This window comes from Vanellus vanellus (assembly GCF_965231255.1).
Source record: "Vanellus vanellus genome assembly, contig: HAP1_SCAFFOLD_434, whole genome shotgun sequence".
In the NCBI taxonomy this organism is placed as follows: Eukaryota; Metazoa; Chordata; class Aves; order Charadriiformes; family Charadriidae; genus Vanellus; species Vanellus vanellus.
The window spans coordinates 86197-106028 of record NW_028128908.1 but is presented as its reverse complement, the minus strand read 5'-3'; the positions used below and the strand labels follow the sequence as shown (position 1 = coordinate 106028).

The 19832-nt window shown below is 44.7% G+C and overlaps 1 protein-coding gene across 1 annotated transcript in view; it reads right to left on the bottom strand.

Moving 5' to 3' along the window:
• Positions 1–6403: 6403 nt before the first annotated feature.
• LOC309683816 (AF4/FMR2 family member 1-like) overlaps positions 6404–19832 on the bottom strand; it is a gene marked incomplete at its 5' end in the record, with an annotated part of 34472 nt that continues 21043 nt past the window's right edge. The window contains 9 exons of the mRNA XM_082499819.1: positions 6404–6766; positions 9470–9699; positions 11085–11128; positions 11231–11324; positions 11945–12016; positions 13209–13345; positions 14189–14252; positions 15230–15321; positions 16350–16596. Of these exons, the coding sequence (XP_082355945.1) occupies positions 6645–6766; positions 9470–9699; positions 11085–11128; positions 11231–11324; positions 11945–12016; positions 13209–13345; positions 14189–14252; positions 15230–15321; positions 16350–16596 (1102 nt within the window). The 3' untranslated portion in view covers positions 6404–6644. The remainder of the gene's footprint in view (positions 6767–9469; positions 9700–11084; positions 11129–11230; positions 11325–11944; positions 12017–13208; positions 13346–14188; positions 14253–15229; positions 15322–16349; positions 16597–19832) is intronic.

Genomic DNA, 19832 nt, shown 5'->3' with positions numbered 1-19832 from the left:
TGTACCATTAGAGGAGAGAAAAAAAGGAAAATACATACGTACCAGGTATCTAGAGCTTCTGAAGACACTTGTGCCAGTAAAACATACCCCACACTCAGGCAAAATAAATGGGATTTGGAAACACGCTTGAATATTTTGCCAGAGTAGTGCTTACAAAAATGAATCCCATCATCACGGTCTCATCAGGATGAACACCCAAATTTCAAACTTCAAGGTTAAAAAACCTGAAATGCAACATTTTGATATCTTCCCTCAAAAAAGCGGCAATGAGGTGAAGGCAGTGACAAGTTTGTGCTGTCGAATATTTTAAGAAATGCAACTGCATACCAAGGAAGATGCGTGGCATGATCACAAATTGCATGGCCACACCAGCCCTCGCCTCCGAGCAAAGCTGCACCCAGGGGCTGTGCTTGTGCAACTGTGCGTGAGCAGAGCACAGAGGAGGGCGAGACATCTCAGCAAAACAAGAAACACCCCCTCCCCCAGGCAGCTCGCTTTTAATTTCGTCTTTACAATTTTCACCAACATCTCTTTCATCTGAAGAACTTGAAGACAAACAAGTCAAAATTCATATTTTAATTTTATATATACATACACACACACGCAGCAATTCATCCTCAATACAGAAGACAAACAAAAGATTGGTGGCACAGTATCTTTGGAGATTTTTTTTTTTTTTAAGCTGTATCACACATCTGATTTTTATCTTTTTCATGGACTATAAAAGGCAGATACTTCTAATTCACAGAAGCCTCAGAGTGTGGATTCAGTGCTGAAGCCAAACACATCAGTCTCCTCCCCTCACTTATTTGCACATCTTTACCCACTGGAGACTCCATTTTGCAAGAGGTTTGGCGTCCTCATTTCTCCATGGGGCTCTAAGACGTCGCACCTCTCCCGTCACTGGGCCACCGCGGTGTGCCAGCACGGGAAGAGCTGCTGCGAGAGGGATGACTGGCGTGTCACTCCCCACGGGACATGGACCATTTAACAGATTTAAGACCAATGTTCTGTGCTCAGGAAACCTGACAGTTACTTTTTAAGGACGTTCTCACTGAGAATTGCAGTTTTATTTACACTCTAAGATGATGCCTAAAGCGGGGTGAAAAAAGAAAAAACCCAACCCTGTATGGTAACAGTTGAAATAGAAATCCCACAGAAATGACCCAGAAATGCAAGGCTGGCAGCTGAACAGACGGGCAGTGGCTTGACCAGCATGCCACAATTCACGTACTGCCCAGAGACCTGATGACACGAGTCCTGCCAGCACCCACCGCACTACCGTACACATTCACATCGCAAAGAAAACACCACCCACAAAACCTTCAGCTCCTGCTCTGCTTTGCAGATTGCATCTTGCTCAACTCTCTCTCCCAACGCCCTCCGGAAAAATAAGACAAAGCAAAAGCCTAACTAGCTCTTCTCTGAACAGCGAGGAAAGCTCATGAGCAAGTTCAGAGCCTGCTGCACCTCACGTGTAACAAGCAAAAAATTGCACAGATTGGAGCAACTTTCAGAAATACCTTTCAGCTGCCACAGACCACATACGGGCTGATACACGGCTTCAACTATTGAAAGAGAACAGAAAAAAGCTATCGGTTGGGATGCAGTTTGGCTGGCTCAACAGAAGCGGACAACATTGCTGTATTGCTATGATAGGAAATGCTGGACCCAAAGAAAACCTTAAGTTCAGCAATACTGAGTAGGAGAGGAGAAAAACCCACCGGGAATTCCAGGAACCCTGTACCTTGACAAAACACATCGCAAACCAGCAGTGATCGCACGCTGCCATTGTAACATGCACGAGTCCTTGTTTCAGGAACGCAAAGTTTACAGAAACACATTCAGAAATGCTGATGATGGCCCAGGAACACTGTTGGTTTTGGGTAGTGACGGGGGTCAGTAAAAGTGCAATTAATATAAAGAAAGCACAGGCTGCCAATGGGCTATTTTAGTGTTTGGAGAGCAGCATAGGGCTGAGAAACTGCCAAAAATAACATTTGCCTTTGAAAAGGGTAAGCCAAGCCAAAGAGAGAAAGCAAGCTAATCTATAACGTATAACAAACCTCAACTTAAACACAGTTGCAAAATTAGGTTTGGTCAATAAAGGCTCAATAAATAACCAAACTACAACAACAAAATATTCTTGGAAAACCACCCCAAAATATTTTTGACCCTTTTAGCCAAGGGGGGGCGCTGCCCCAGGGCAGAAAGATGAGCAGGATGGTCAAAACCTGCTGCAGCCCCATGGCCTCCTGCTCCCCCTTCTCACGCCCTGGCTTTTGGATGACCTCCCTGCTGGCACATTGCACGCCCTTCCTCTGCATCCCTCCTTCCACTCCCCATCTCCATTCCTACCTCCAAAACTAACCCTCCTTGCTTTTGCCTCAAGCAAGGAGTGTGTGAAACATACTTTTTGGGGCACAAGGGGGTAGGAAATGGTGGGACAGAGGACGAGAGCGACACAGGAAAACCAGCTCCACCCTGGCCGGCAGACAGGACAGCTCGTGTCCAATTACCCCTCACGACCCACCGAAACCAGAACAAAATTCACAGATGCTTAATCCACATACATACGTCCACAACCACAAGCTATCTTCCCGTTCTCTTTTCTTACCCTCCACGCACCTTTTAATCAGCCTGGGGCTGACCTGGTTTCATGCCACTTGAAACACTAATTGATGGCAGTGAATCGAGTCCCAGTCCCACCTCGCCTGAGCAAACACACCACCGAGCTCCTCCTGTCTAGTCTGTAGGTAAAAATCCCAGCAGATGCTCATCTGGGTACATTTCGGTTTGTTTTTGTTTTGTTTTTTAACTAACTAGGTATTTTTTCCTTTTATTCATACTTCAATTCCAATTTTGCCATTGGGATTTTCAGCGTGCAGTGACCAAAAAAAGTCTACATTGCTATATATATCTGTAACAGCAACATATCTAGTGGGTATTAAAACAGGTTTCAGCATACCCTACAATTTACTACATTAGAAAACCACATCCATTATTAGCAACCATCTTAGGTGCAATGCCTATTGCAGAAAGGACCTGAATGATATGCATGAATTTTAGCACAATCGTGCACAGAGAGATGCAAAAACCATTCTTCCAAGAACAGTTACATTGCCCGACATAAAACAAAAAGTGGGAAAAGCCCCAAACAAGAGTAAGGCCATTGCAAAGAGACCACCCTGCTTAACCAATGAGAAGCAGAGCTACCATGGGGCATGAAATCCTGTGGGATTCCCTGAGGTGAATCCTCCTTGCAGCACTTCAGAAACGTATCCATGAACTCAACTTGAGCAGACCTTCCTCCCAGCACTGTGCCCTGCAACACCTTTGTGGCACACGCAAAGCAGCACGCTTCAACTGCCATTTGTGTGCCCTGTCTCCTTGTTTTCTTATTTAACTTGTTCAACTGCATGAAACCAACCCGTGGGATTTTCCGGTCAGCGAGTGCTCAGAGCCAGGCTCTGGCAGCTCTCAGAAGCTGACCCCAGCACAATCTTCCCTGAATCCCTTTCGGGAGGACAGGAGGCAGATGTCTTGAGGCGTGATCCTCCTGCCACTCTGAGCATCTAGATTTGCACCCATTCTTGTTCCTAAAGGAAAGGACAAGGGGCGATAAACAGGGGAGCAATTGAAACAGACATTTCTTGTATAGAAATTCATCCTTAAACCTCGTTCAGAAGGGAAACACTAAGACCATTCCGAGAGAAAAGGCAAATTACAATTTCTCTACAAAAAGCTGAGAACACGAGGACTCTTGCAACAACTCATAACACAGGCTACTTCATTTATTGTTTATTTCCCCAGATGAATGAATCAACCATTTCAGAAACTCCATCACACACAGGGCAGGAAAAAAGTTATTAACAAGAGGGACATACATCCCCCAAATAAGCTTAAGGTGTACAGATTTATAATGGGAACCAAGAGGGAGGGGAGAGGACAAAACCAAAAACAAGGACATTGCAGTCAGACTTTTGACTTCCTGTTACAGAAGAAATCTTCATCTCCATGTAAGTGGGGCTTTCAGCTATTAAATAAATGGCATCTTAAAAATAGAACATTTGACAATTTCAACACGTGTATTATTTCTTCTAAGTAAATATTGCATGGAAATGATGCTGCTTTGCCACCATAGCTGCCTCCTCTCCTTCTGGGACTCAACCATCACCGCTGTTTTTTCTTGGATTCATGGTTTTCTTTCCTAATGGCAAATGCTATTTCCTCCACTGTTATGTTTTGGTTTGGGGTTTGTTTGTGGTTTGTTTTGGTTTGTGTTTTTTTTTTTTGTTTTTTTTTAAAGGCCTGAACAGGCCCAAGTGAAAACAATGAGCATCTTTCCTAACCCTTTGCAGGCCTCTGACCTGGCTCAAGGTTGAAATGTGATGGCTTTTTAAAAATTACCTATTATTTAAACAGTCTTCTCCATGACCTGAAACAAAACATAGCTTCCTGCTATGTAGCTTGGTATTGATGCTTCCACAGATCGCTTTTGAAATGAGAGCCTCCAAATAGCCCCCCACATGCCTTTGACACGAACTGCCCGTGATCTCCTTTCCTCCGAAGCCCATGGGAATTTGCCCTGGGACTGGGAGCAGCCCTTGCACAACCGCCTCCACATGGTAGCAGAGCGCATGCTGCCTTTTCCCAACCGTAAAGAAGCAAATGCCAATAGTTCATCTGCCTTCACCGGGTGTCTTCTTACCAACTTTGCTTGCCCGACACCCTTGCATTTGCTTTCCTAGGATCAGGACAACAGATTATCACTATCTGGGCAGCAAATTGACCAAAGGGCAGGTGAGGACAGGACCTGGTGCACCCGCGGGCTGCACCGAGTTGGAGGTAGGACAGGAGCAGTTGCACACCCTGCCTCGCGGGTTGCAGCAGGTCTCCCTGGGGCGGGCAAGCTGTGAGCAAGTGGCTCTCCGTTGGGAACCCAGCCTGGCAGCAGGGAGAGAGGTGGGTGTATGCAAGTGAAAGTACTGGGGGGGGGACACACTCATGTCCCTGCTTCACCTTACGCTTACCCCTAACACTCTGCTACGGTTCTGGCAGACTCCGACAGAGGTTTTCAGGTTCAATAAAGCTTTTTTCTTTCCCTCCTCCCCCTCAGCTGGTGATCCTAAGAATAGCTTTGATGGAAGATAAAGTCAGAAGAAGGTATCGACCCACTAGTCTGGAATTGAGCTCCAAAGTGCACATCAAGACTTCAGGCCAGCTGGCCATCCCTGCGCTTCCTGAGAACAAAACAGTTAATGCTGAGCCCCTCTCTGTCCCTGGCTTACTCAGAGCAGTCTCTCCCCCAGGGAGAAGGAGCACAAGTGAAGTTTGATAGGTAAAACGGGGAGGGGGAGGACATGGACCTTTCTTCCACTGGTTAGGACAGCTTATCCCTGAAATGCACTATGGCTTTTAATAAAGTGAACATAAAAGGACAGTCCCTTGAAGGTGCGGGAAGACTAAGGCAGGATCCCAGTGGTCTAAGTTGCAGATTTCTAAGTTGCTGGGCCCATGCTGTAGTTTGGTTGAGAAAGAGCAAGTGAGTTATCTCCCACATGAAGGATGCCCTACTTTGGTACCAAATCCTGTTCTTAGATATTCACCGAGACCAGCAATGGTTGCAGGCAAATATCCAAACGCAACATTTGTCTTATGTTCCACATTCAGCCACGTAAACAGAAGCGATCCCTCCCCATGTAACCTCTCAGACTCAGAACGATGTCCAAGCAACCACAGTGACCCAGTACAGCTGTCCACCCCCACCCATTGAAGCGACAATAAGCAACCGGACAAGGAGTCCTCAGTGTGAGCAATGTCCCTCCACCACAGAAGAGGGGTAGAGCTGTTTCCAACCATACCTGGTCATTTTGGCACCCCAGCTGTGATTGGCTTACAAGCCTTAAACCAAGCAAGACCCTAAGTAACATAGTTCGAGTGCTAAGGGCATGTGTGTGCACGAGTGTGTGGCAAGGAGGAGGACCAGAGCAGCAATGACTTAAAAAGTGAACTTGCAGCGCTGAAGGCAGTGGCTTCCCCCAATTCTCAGGACAGCAGCTGGTTGACAAATGCAAGAGGGTTAGGTTGGAAAGCTGGCAAGGCAGACCAATTTGCTGTTTTGACTGTAACATAATGCTGTTCGGTGCTGATGAGGTTGCTACTTGCCATCTGAGGAACAAAGACACCAAAGATTGCATCCGTGCTTGCAAAAACACTTCTCTGACATGTCTTCTGGGCACACAACTGTTGTGGACTGTGGGATGTTGCGTAATAACGTCTGGAGGCAGATTTCCTTCTTGTCGGCACTTCTTCATGTGTGATTATTGTCCTGCTGGTTATCCGTAATAGAAATGTTTATAGACCATCAATACATCGAGCCATTCAGACAATTTATTGCACTTTGTCGTTTTAAAGGAAGGTGCCATCAACATCGAGGCTTTCCTCCATCTCTTCTTTTTCAAGGCAGCAAAGCGCTACCCTACAAACACCATTCAAAGTTTTTCCAGTGTAACCAGATCCATTCCACCTTAACTTATTTTCCCTTGCAGGTGCTTTGTATCCAACGATTCAACAAGTCAGACTGTTTCTGAGGCTTCAAAAGTGCAAAAAAGTTCAAGGTACTTAACCACCTGGAGCACCAGTTAAGGCGTATTTGTTTCCAGTCTCAGCCACTGTAAACCCTGTCTAGTGTAGCGTACCAGTTCAGTCATGCTACTGTTCAGTGCCAGAGCGCACGTCGCTGTGCCGAGTTCAGCAAAAAACTCTGGAAAAAGGGTAGGGAGAGAGAAAACATGTGGTTGGTTTCACGTAACAGGCATGTCTGACAGGCAAGGGGGCAGCAAGGAGCGACAACAGCAGCACACTGTCAGCCGGCAAGTCCCATTAAACGCATTAATGCAAAGAGCTCAGCAACATTAGAAGGCTGGGAAGCATACCAAGCACACGAGGCAGGGCACATGAGAGGAAAACGTACTCACACACACCTGCATACACTGAACTGCCTCCCCAACCGCTGGGTTTAAAGGGACGTCGAGACTCCATGGTAGGTGGGCAAAAGTTTGGGTGTTCACACATGTGCTGTGTGCTTCCCCCAGATTTTAAACAGGCCAAATTTGAGTGTCTTTCTGAGCAATGCCCAGAAGCACACACAGCTGTCGTTGGACTGGTCCCTCTCCTTCATCCATCCTCAAACGTCGAAGGCATCATGATTTCTCAATTGAGCAGGTTTAAAAATTTGGATAGCTTGGCAGGCTATACAGCTCTGATTTGAGTTGCTTACAGCTGGGCACATCAGGCAGATTTAACAGAGTCCTATCCTGCCACCAAATTCAGGCACCGTGCTCCTCCTCCGGCACAGGCAGAAAATGGATCTTGCAGCATATCTGAACCTGCCGGGAGGTGCTGGCAGGCTAAATGCCCTGCCCTGCGCTGGCAATCATCTCGGCAGGTGACAGTGAGTTACAGGAAATTATCACACCTTTCCAAGACATTGCTGCGTGACCTGCCTTCCAGCAACACGGGCTCACCCCAGTCCCTCCAGCCTCAATCGTCTTGCCAGATACCTTTTGAGAACCTGGCCATTCTCAGCTCTACTTTTTTACACACAAAGATTGAACCTGGAGGCTGAAAATTTCTGCTTGGCTGTGCAAGGAACTCTTCAGAAGCAGAGAAGACAACGCTTTCCTTCTAATACTTTCCAATTCAGAAGCAGAAAACGCATTTCCCCTGATTTTCCTTCTTTTGTTTACAAAATGGGTATCCATTCCCTTCATGGGGAACAGAAGAGCTGCAAGCAGAGACGAGGAGTCCAAACTCCCTGCCTGAGCAAACAGAAGTTAATCTGATCTGTGACCACAGCACCACATGAAAGGAGAGTGACTTCACATGCACACATGCAACCTCTGCTCGTCATTGCTGTGGAACATCAGAGGCCAGAAGGCAACGTGTTACAGCCTCATGATCTGAATTACGCACTGCTCTGAAGTGAGGAGCTGGGTCCTGCACTGGAAGCACCTAGTTTTGGACCCGCCAGAAAGCACTTCAGCACAAGTGCCTTGGACATCAGTTATAACTAACTGCTTTCCACTAACTTCTCCATTTAAGGGAACTTGATAGCTGAAGGCCACTGCTCTTTCTTCTTCTTCTTAAGCCCTATGAATTGCATAAAAGAATCAAGGATGTGGCCTTTTCATTAGTTTTAGGTACTCACTCTCTGTACCTCTTAGAACCTGTACATTACACCAAATATCAACAAATATCAGAACTGGAACTCCTCCACCGTCCTGAACAGTGACAGCAAATGCAAAGCCTACAGGAGTATTTACTGTTCTCCTGCACAGATCCACTCCCTTGAGAGTATTTACTGCAACACAGAGCAGGTTTTGAATTTACTCTTGATTGATGAAAGATTGTGCTCAGGCTGTCCCCCCTACAGGTCTTCCTCCATGACTCATTCCTCTGGCTTACCAGCAGTATCCACTGAGCCTTCTGTGTGACAGTCTTTTATCAGCCTTTTGAGGACATAATCCAAAATACTACACATGAATTGCTGCTGCGAGCACAGATTTGCTCACAAGACAGCCAACAACTGGAGTTACTTTATTCAAGGGTGACTTGCAAAGCCTTTTGAATTTCAGCAACTGCCTCATTAGCATGAGTACTTTTACAGCCTTCCAACAATTCAGCCAGGCGCATCATGGTTACTTTCTTTTGCAAGTTTGCCAACAGACCGTGGCAATACGTCCCTTTGCCCACAGTAGCTCACAAAACTTTGTGTTTGATGAAAAATGACACTGCAAATGCCACGTGGGATGGCAGGTTATAGAACTGCACCCACTCTAGGGCTTTTGCTTACTCACCACTGCTTGTACCACAGGACAATACAACTTTTTTATTAACAAAACTGTAAAATAAAAAAAGTAGCAGCAATTTTAGGAAATGCTACCGGCAAATACTGGTCACGTGCCCAGCAAGGACTCCAATTCAAGTGCTGCTCAGATCCTCTGTTAGAGAAGCCAGTTTCACCGTTTTCAAGACAAAAATACCTGGAAGTTTGACAAACAAACTAAAACACAATGCTACAGGCCAAAAAGCTGTTTTTATAGAAAGTGAACCGACTCAGAAAAGCTCTGCGCCCCAAAGGGAAAAACAAACAGCAAAAAACCCCTTATGCTTCTTGTGTTACCATGAAGCAAGTTGGCTGGTTTCCTGCATTTGATAACCTCATCCCTTAGCTCTTAGACGTTTGAGGATGCCAAGACAATCTTTTAATTGGAACACTCCTCAATATATCACCATCAAGTATCTCTGCCAATAACCTGCCAATATGCCATAGCTGTCTATTTCAACATATTTAATGCTTTGATCTTTAGGTATGGTGTTTGCTCCATTGAGTGTTAGGATTTAAGCGAGAACATACACATAACCACAACACACAAGACAGAAAAGCCAGAAGGCAAAAACTTACCCTTATTCTTCCTGGCCAGTGCATCAGCCTGTTCCCAAATATGATACGCATAGAGGATACAGGAAGTGATGTTGACATAGGAAGAGGTGATGCTTGGGATATTATAGGGGACAGTGATTGAAGAGCCAATGCTGTTGCCACTGCAGTTGCTAGCATTCGATCCCGGCTGAGAACTCACAGAACCGGCAGGAGAGGACATTGGAGAAAGAGCAGAAGGCATGCCTGTGCTTCTGCAGGAGAAAGAAACACCATCGTGAACATTTAACTTCAGAGTTAAAAGCCTTGCCACAAGACTATCTTATGCCAGGAGCTATCCGCTATCATCCAGGCCCGCAGTATGGAGCGGAGGATTGAAAACTGAGATGTGTTCAGCAACATAACAAGTAATTGTCCTTCAAGTGCAAGGCCAAGTTTTTTGAAGTGATTTGCAACTCTAAGGACTCCTCTTGACAAAAGAAAATGCAGAACCAGACATCAGAAAGGGCCATCCATACCTTCCAAAATCTACACCTATTTGTGGAAGCCTTCACCAGATTATCTGAGTGTTTTCTTTCTAACGACTTCCATTTCAGGCATGCTGAAGCTCACCACTTATAGAGGCTGGAGCTTTCTGACAGCTAGTCAAAGCAGCCAGGTGCGCCTACCCACACTTATTTATAGATGTAGGGAAGCTACATGCAGTCAGCTGCCCGCCTTCCAGACACAGGCTGGCTTCATCACATCACTTCACCCCCACCACTTCTACCAACTTAACTTTTAGTACCTGGTATGAAAGGGCTTCCACCACTGCTCTTGGGAGACCATTGACTTCCCAATAAACTATATTGTGCAAGGCAGCAGAAAAATAACTGGAATTTCAGCATTGATATTAAAGACCAAACAACCCTCTCTCAGCTGCAGAGTTTAAAAGGGACAGACGTGGAACCAGGTAGCTATCTGCCAAATGCAATTACCACAGCACACAGAAAAACTCTTTCTTACTCATTGTCGTAAAAACACAGGCCCAGTCTGCAGGGCATCAGGTGAAACACTGTTATGTGACAGCTTGCCCTTTGCTTTTGCTGCCACAGACACAGCAACGCTGCTGTAGATACATAGAAAGGACAAAACGCTCAATAACTCATAAATTAGAAAATTAGTTTCTTTTTCTTAATTGGTGACTAAGCTAAAGAGACAAATATTGAAGTATCACCTCAAAGTTATGCTACCCCAGGACAAAGGCATAATCATACTGGACAGTGGCCAGGGAGATGGGGATGCTATCCCATTAAGTCTCAAGGGATCTCTAACAGAAAAAAGATGACAACAGGGGCTTTGAAACAGCATAGTGACGATACCTTCCTTGCTCTGATCTGCTTATCTGGTGGAGAACTGCTCTTCTTGATATGCTGTAACTCTGGACCTCATAACACAAAAAAAACCCCTTTCCAACGAGAAAAGACAGGAAAGAGAGAGAAGAAAAGTACTCATGCCCCCTAACAGTGTGATTTCAGGTGGCAAGAAAGAGCGAGAGGTGAGGCGCTCTCAAATGCAGTTAGCAACTCAAATATTCCAGCTACTGTTTTCACTCACACCCTTACAGACACATTACAACATATGTATTTTTAAATCTTACCTTGCAACACATGGAGAAGGTGCTTGTGTTACTCTGGAAGAACTCTGCAGCAAGGAACAGAACTCTTGTTAGATTTGGGCTATTCGGCCAACATCAGTAACTGCCGCAGCCATCCAGCTGGCAGATTGGTAATATCTGTGCCCTACCTTAAAGTGGTCCTTCAGGATCCTGGAATACTTGATTGCAGTGTCTTTTTTGTAACGAAACATTGCCATGTGCAGAATGGACTGGCAGCGCATGCTGTGAACAGAAACACACCCAAGCGTCAGTGTTCATGCTCGCTGCTGCCTGCTCAGCAGTCATCAGCCTTGTGGGACAGAGGCAGGCACACATCAGCCGTACTGCAAAGTCAAGAAAGCTCAGAATTTCTCCTCCTCCTGCTCATCTTAAAAAAGGACCCTGTGAAAAAATCACAAGGCGAAAAAAAAACACAAAACAAAACAAGGGCGGGCCATGTCTGGTGTTATATTCAAACAGGTGCCCGACCTCTTATAGGTGCAACAGGCCCGTTAAACCCCTGTCCAGAAGTGCCTCAGCTATGTTCAGTGACAGCTTCAGTTACATGGCTCAAACATGGGCAGCCAAATTGCATTCTTTCACCTTAGGTGAAAGCCTTTGTGTGCTCTCAGGTTACCAGCAGATCAAATTTTAGAGCCTGTGCCTTCCACATGTGGTCCCTTGTGATAACATGGCGCACTTTAGAGATGTTCCAGTTCATTCTGGTTTTTATTCTGTGGGTTTTTTCCCTTGTGGAACTCTGATTCCCATTTAACTCATTCCTTTGCCCCTGAAAGTAATGGGTCTTTCACTCTATCGAGTCTAAACACAGAATAGGAAGGCAGAGAAAAACAGTTACAAACCAAAACACGGCAAAGATTTTTTCATGTGAAGATGCTGAGGAGTCCGTAAAGGATTTCAATGTCATGATGAATCTAAGGAAACAAAAAAAAACCAGAATCTTGTCAGCCATCAGTGCTCTGAAGTCCTGCTGTTTATGAAAAAACAGCGCATGCCGTTATCTCTAACATCAGTCCAAAAGTCATGAAACCTAAACCTGCCTTGACTTCTTAAGTCCTGGCACTGAGTGCTTTGTATGATCTTGAGCAGAGTACTGTCTCAGAATGCGTTGTTTTCCACGCAGCACGAACAGAAGTGACCCCTTATGCGACCCACTCTCCTCTTACAGTGATTACACGCTAACTTACAGGCCTGGGACCCAGAAGAGGTGCCCCGACTACTGAAGGTGAAATATTAATTCAATTGTTTCTGGACAAGACAGACATCTTAGTCGAAATGTTTCTTTTGGCTAACAACAAACAAGCAAGTCTCCTTTATGAAAATAAAGCAACAACAGCATCTTGGAAATACAGTCCATCAAGACCACAAAGCAAACAATGTAATTTAAAAAGTTTGAAGTCTACCACAAAAAAAAAAAAAACCAAACCTGACAGCTGTTTCAGCTCTAAGGCAAGAAGTCAAATCAGCTCTCAAAAACACTCATATAACCTGTAATTTCGGTATGAATAACCGATACCTGCCTCTTTTCTACCCAATACATGGTTGCTTGGGTTGTGCTGCTTGTATACGTCATATTATCTACGTGCATCTACAATGGCTGTGAAACTAAATGGGGAAGGTTGCTAAAAGAAACCTCAATAAAGTGTACTAGTAGAAAGACACATGGGAGAAACCAGTCAAGTCTGCCTTCAATCAAGCTACAAGACCTTTGGGACACAAACTGTTCTTCCACATGCTATATCTTTGCTTTGCTTTTTTTTAATTTAAATACTACTGAGCTCACATGCAAAAGCAACTTCAGACCTGTATGAAGTAAAAACTCCTTCATGGCCTTGATTGTCATAGCCAGCATCCTCTGGTGTACCTCAGCTGCAAGGCTCAAATGCTGAGGAGGACACGGTGCCTACTTCTTCTGATAAGCAATGCTGAAGCACTTCAAAGGATTTGCCTCTGATGCCTCCGGATGGTCTTTCTCGTGCTTGTACAGCAACCTGAACTCTGCTCCATGGTGGGAATCCAAACTGGCCACAGTTGCAAACAAGCAATGCAACTAACCCTTCCCCTCCAAACACGCAGCCTAACCATCGCACTTTGAAAACCGCTTACTTGATGAGATCTATGGTGCCGCTGAATAGGCTGTGAGCTGATTTTGGTGCTGATGCATCTGATTCCAAGGCAATCCCATATTCAATGAAGGAGAGGGCAGCATCTAGGTACTGAAAGGCCCTTCCAGTCTTGTCGGTCTATTGGGAAGAAAATTCTCATTTTTAGACTAAGACAAAAACTACTTCTCTCAAGTGTACCTGATTTCCTTTTTTCTCCCTAGTTAGGCAGGATTTCAAGAAAGAAAAAGATGCAAGTCGGGCCTCCAGGAGATAATTAAAGGGTTCTCAGCAGTAGCCCTAATGTGGGCCCAGTCATCAGCTTTGTGTGCTCTGGCTATTTGTATCTCTTCCTCTTGCTCAATGTTTTCCTCCAGTAATTCACCATCTTCACTTTTCTTGGATATTATTTTCTGGTCTTGGAGGCCTGCCTCATGAGAGGCAGATGAGGCTTTTCCTCTGCAGTATTCCCCCACTTCGTTTTCACAAGTAAACGACAATTAGCAAATGTACATTATCTGACTGAGCCATAATTAGCAATAAAAAAAAGCGCTCATTCATACACACTGTTAAACTGCACACAGTGGAGAAAGTCAGTCCCATTCCACAAAGGGCACTTCCAAGTCTTGTTCGCCAGCAACACAATTACTGTCAGGATCCTGATGTTTCAGAGTAAACTGTCTTAAAACTAACTGTTCCTTGTATTTTCCGAGGACTTCGGGATAGCTCTGCAAAGCAAACAGGCCTGCTAACCTCAGGCAATGTCAATTCCAAATCCCGTTCTCCAGGCATATTCCCTAGATGTCTTTACAACAGAGGGAAATGTCTGAACATTTGGCAAATAAAGACAGCCTCCCCACATATAACTTGAACGTACTCCGAGTATGGAAGTAATGTTAGCGAGCGAATCTTATTCACATGCACACAGGTATTTGGTCCGAATGCAAGAGAAGGTTAACATTTTAGCACAGGGCCAGGACTTACCATTGCATCAGCTTTGTGCTTCAGCCTCTTGGCCTCTTCTATGTAGTATTCTGTCGGATGCTGTCTGAATTGGGGACAGAGAGTGGAAAAACAGAAAGCAGAGAAAAAGGGGGGGATAATTATCAATTTTACCTTCAGATCTATAGGATGCTATGAGTCCAAACATCGTGTTTTGGTAAGCCTGTTACAGTCTTATCAAACACACCTTACAATTATGATAATCACTAAATGAATGTTGTCTGCCTGTTCAGAAATACGCAGCAGCTGAACGCACAGATAAAGTTAATTGATTTCTTAAAAAATGTATGTTAGAATGACATTGAAAACTTACATTTTGAAATAAAAATCCACCAGAAGTTAGGTTACTATGAGGCCAAGTTTACTTCTTTGCTCCCATGGAAAGACAGTAGTTGAGGAACGGCAGGATATCACACAAGTACAATACCACAAACACATTCTGATTGAAACATACAGTAAACTCTGCAGTACCACACTGTCATCTTGGACCAAGAGAGCTTGCATTCGAGCTATTTGCTTACAAGACATACGGTCACCAAGGCTTCTACAGGTCTTGGGTCTCAATCATGACACACATTTCTGTGCACTGGGATAATCTATTCACCGTGCAAATGGCACACAGCCACCTGTACACTAACGAGTGAGTCATGCCCTCTCAAGATAAAGTCAGCTGCCTGCCCAGCACCTTGTCACAGAGGAATTTGCCGCTTGCCAAGAAACACATAAATCAAAACCCATCACTTGTTGGCAGGCATGAGACACCTCTCAGAGTTAAAAAGTACCTAATTTCCAGAGTAGCTTCCCTCAAGCCAAGAACTGTTGTAATGAGACCTTTGCTTTGTGGGGGGTGGAGTAAGTCCCAGGCATGAGAAGACAGTACAGGGCAGGTCTCAGACATCTCTTCCTCTCTCTTTCCTCCCAAAAGAAGGGCTCATTAGGAAGCAGAAGCCAGGGCGGCTGCAGGGCCAGGCTTGCCTGGTGTCTTCAGAAAGTACAGACAAGGGGTGTAAAACAACAACTTACTCTTCAAAGTTGAGTTGAGGTCTCCTTGACTTGGAGGTACCATTCGGCAAAGAAGGCACTGGGAAAGGATTTGTGACATCCCCTACAGATCCCTGAAAAACAGAGCAGAGATAAAGCTGGTTAGAGAGGTACATCTAAATCAATTCCAAAGCCTGGCTTTCCTAAATTTCAAGAGAAAATATTTAGTTGTCCCAGGCACAGTTTACTCTCCAGGTTCTCACCATCTTCTTACCTTCTTCCCCAGCATCCCATCCAATAACAGAAATAGAAACTTGGCTTCTTACCTGACTGCTAGTAAGGCTTAATACCACTCAAACTTTTCCCAAGCATTGAGAAATTAAGTCACAGGTTTGCTTGCACAATGGCTAAGACAGCAGTAAGGCTGCAAGCAGAACATTTTTCATGGCCACTAGCCAAGGCAGGAATGGGTAATATCCATTCACACTAATTCCAGCTTAACCACACAGCAACTGTTGATTCTCTGTTACTAACTCCATTATCAGGAAAAAGCAAGCAGTTAGAAGCCAGCTAATACAGCGTGCAGAATCTGGCCTAACACACACAACAACAGACTAGACCACACACCCCCAGCCACCAGAAAACAGGAATATAATTGAATTTTCTAATAAAAAAATGCAAAGATCCAGCTGCAAGGATCATTAATAATTTTGTAAGCAAGCCACAAAACCTTATATCCAAGCTGCAGCCAAAACCACGGGTTGATTGTTTCTTACTTTGAAGCAATCCACTCCTTTCTGTAAACACACTTATTTTTACGCCAATATTGTACTTGCAGTCGCCTACAGTCAGAAACGGTTACTACCATAAACATGCTTCTCTTGCCTTGGGTTTTTACACGGTCATCCCTTTACACTATTGTTCACTGGTGAAATGAAAACAGCTGATGGAAAGTCAGCAGAGAAGTTACAATGCAGGCTTTCGGGCTAGCAACATATGGTCCCAGACAGCCATTAAAGGAGCAAAATTGCTTCCAAGAGCTTTCTTTGGTGGCTCATTTATCTTCCTTCCTTTTTAATATCCTCAGAGCATATTTCTAAAGACAATCACACAGCACTCACGAGTTGCAGGAAACATCCCACCAGTTATAATGGATACCTACTTCGATGCCCTTTGGCAATTCAGCGTGATTTCTCTCCACTTTCTTGTGCTTGGAGAACAAAGGATCCTTGTGGTCGCTCTTGTTCCTGGCAGTGTTATCCATGGCAGGCAGCTCACCAGTCTCACTTCTGGGTCTCTTCTGGGCCATCTTGGTTGACTTTGGTGGAGGATGTGCAGGAGACATGGGTGGCAGAGGTGGCGGTAGCAGGAGATCTCTCTTCTGGTTTTCAAGTAAAGCTTTTGGTGCTCTGGAGATGGGAAGCGAATTCAGCAATTGGGGTGAATATGGTGTACATATAACGTAGGTTTTTTTTAAAAAACTTAGTTACTTCATGTACCAATTCTGTTAAAATTTCTCTGGAAGTATAAGAGGACTTGTTAACATAAAGAATCAAACAAAAGCAAAATGAAACTTCAGGGATTTCATTGTGCATTAGATACCACATCCTCAGCTGCCAACACCACACAAGAAAGTTTCTTTTCAAGTAGGAGTAAGATTTGTCCTTGGAGTAAGGACTTGCAACCAGAATATCAGGATGTTGCAAAAAAGGCATCCCTCCAACACAGCCTCTTTTCACTGAAAATGGGAGAGAGGTAATAACAGCAACTAAAATCCCTGGGACAAATCACACAACAAGGCAAATGAATTGCAGCACTGACTCTCTCTCCCCATTATGCTAGAAGATATCTTCTATGGTCAGAAATACTCACCCTGACACTTGATCCTGTATATGCTTTGACCGAGTTTAACTGAGTTGTTCCTTTAAGACTTGCCAGCTCACCCACACAACACTTATAAAGTTGAGAGGATTCAGGTGAGAGAGACTTAAAATGCTGTGCTTTATAATGGCAGAGGCTATCACATTTAATAACACGGTGGCATATCAGTTTTGTGATCATCCGGAGTTAGGATTACCAGGGAACTCTGGCAGCTTTAAGCAGCACCAAATAGCTCTAAACCTTGTTTCTCTACTGCTCACTTACATCGTTTTTATCCAGCTTCTCAAAGTTTCCAGGAAAACACCGAACAGTGGATCCCAACTCATGGATTGCAACATCAGAAGAGCAGGAAATTAAGTTAAACCCAGTGAGAAGACCGAAGCATGACATTGCACATCTTGCTTCATTCTGCTGTGCACAGGACAGTCCTCTCCTGCCTTCCACAACCCACTTTTCCCATGGTACAGTCCCTACTCGCTGCACACATGCTCCCCAGCTTCCCTACCTTGGTACAGCTCTCTCCCCAAAAATGCATCCTTATCCTTCCCACTCTGCAAGCCAGAACACGGCTAAAAGGGGTGCTCATTTTCACTGAGCAAAAGGGAGGAGTGAACCCCAGAATTAAAGCCCTTCTGTATCCCTTCATACAACTAAATGTTAGCCCCAAAGTCTCAGTGCTTTAAGAGCACGTCAATGTTTTCTCTGCAGAAAAGCAGTTTAGTCGTATTGTCAGGACACAAACCTCAACGCTACATACCAATCCAATACCTCCAATTCAAGCAACAAGCAAGCAGGAATTGATCGCAGTGCCCCGTGACTGATGCATGAGCCTCCCCTCTCAGGGACACTGCCCATTTGAAGACATGCTCCTAGAAGCATTAGCTCTAGCAAAGAGCTAGCCAAAATGCTGGCAGTACACTGGTATGCAAATTATGGGTTAAGTTTCAGGAGACGTACCAGAAGCACTGCAAATGCTATGCTGAATAAATGAGAAATTCCTGGCCATGAAGGCCATCTGAAATTCCACAGTTTCATGATTCAAAAGGCATGCTGGCTGTGTGTCCATTAGGTCACATACAAAAAAGACAAAGACAACGAGATGATTTTAGTGGAAAAGGGAAAGGCTCCCTACCCTTACTCACCTATACATACAACTCTGTTTTCTGGATTGGGCTTTGTGCGTTTCACCCATATACAAATTTGGGCCAGTCACTGCAAAAAGCTTATTGGCTCTGCATCATGTTGGTTTAGTTAGAGAAAGGGGGAGCTGCACACCTATGTGCTTCTGAAGCATCCCAGTTTAGCAGCCTCACACGGCAGCAAGGGAAGAAACCAGAGTTCTGCAATGTCCATCACATCCACCTCTGTGTTGTCAAGCTGGGAGAAGACAGGTCCCACCTAGCACAGACACCGTGTGCACCAGCAGCCAGCCGATAAGTACAATTCAAAGCCTGTCACTGGTGACAGCAAAAGCAGCTGAGGGAGCAGACAGTATCAGCATTGACACATGACTTTTTTCTTTCATCAGAACCTGTCCAATTAAGAAAACAGCAACAATCACCAAGTCGAAATTTATGGACATTCAGTTACACTTAGCAGAATATCCTTTCCCAAGAGGCTGCCAGAACTCTCTCTGCTCAGTCATGGGAACGAGAGTCATGACTTCAGGGCTACACTTTCAGCTATTTCACCTGTTTGCGGCAAGAATCTGATCAAGCAACTCAACTTGTCTGCACCTCGGTTTCTCTGTGTGCAAAACGCGTTCACCTCATCTTCTCACCTTACAAAGGCTAAGAGCTTTAAATGCATGTGAAGTACCACGAATCTGACAAAAAGCTTTCTGCTGCTTCTCATGCAGTGAGAGCACAAACTTCCCCAAAATAAGTATGACAGCAGAACCCAGAATGAGGAAGACATGGGCAAAGAAAAAGAAGTTCGTAGTATCATAGAATGGGTTGGGTCGGAAAGGACTTTTAAGGATCATTTAGTCCAACTCCCTTTTTAAAACCATTTTAAGGCTAATTCCATTTCTCATGAAAGCAGAAATAACTGATGCTTGAACTCTTAAGTCTTACTCACCTAGAATCACAGAATAGTTTGGGTTGAAAGGGACCTTTAAAGGTCATCTAGTCGACACTTTCCCCCTCTCCCCCCGGCAGGGACATCTTCAACCAGAGACATCTTCAACCATCTTCAACCTCTTGCCATCCCCTGAAACCCCTAAACTATCATGCAGAACAAGCACATGCTACTCCCCACAGAACAGCTGCCACCTCCCAGATCATCTAGGGCAGTCATCTGCTGACAGATTACCACCATGGTAGTTTGCAGAAGGGAAAACGACTCCTGCATCCCGCAGGCAGGCAGTCTACCACACTGTTTGTAACTCAAGCAATGTAAAATTCTTTTGCACTGATTTGTTTCCCGCATCTGGTCTGAAAGACAGCAGTGCAAATGGTTGCCTACCAGCTTAGAAGGAAAAGCAGCATGGGCATAACTGGCAACTAAACTTCTTGCAGCATAAACAGATTTTTTGAGCTATGCGTAATACATGGATCAGAGCATGCAGCAACATAAGCTGCAGGATGGACAAGTTCATGTTTAAAATAGTAAAGTCTTCATTCCCATCTCAACTGTAGGAAATCAAGGCAAATGCAACAACATTCAACGCTTTTGCAGCACTGTAAACCAAGTATGGGAAGACAACAAGCCACTGAAACATCAGCTTATGCTTGAATGATTAGAACCATAATCCTCAGCGTTA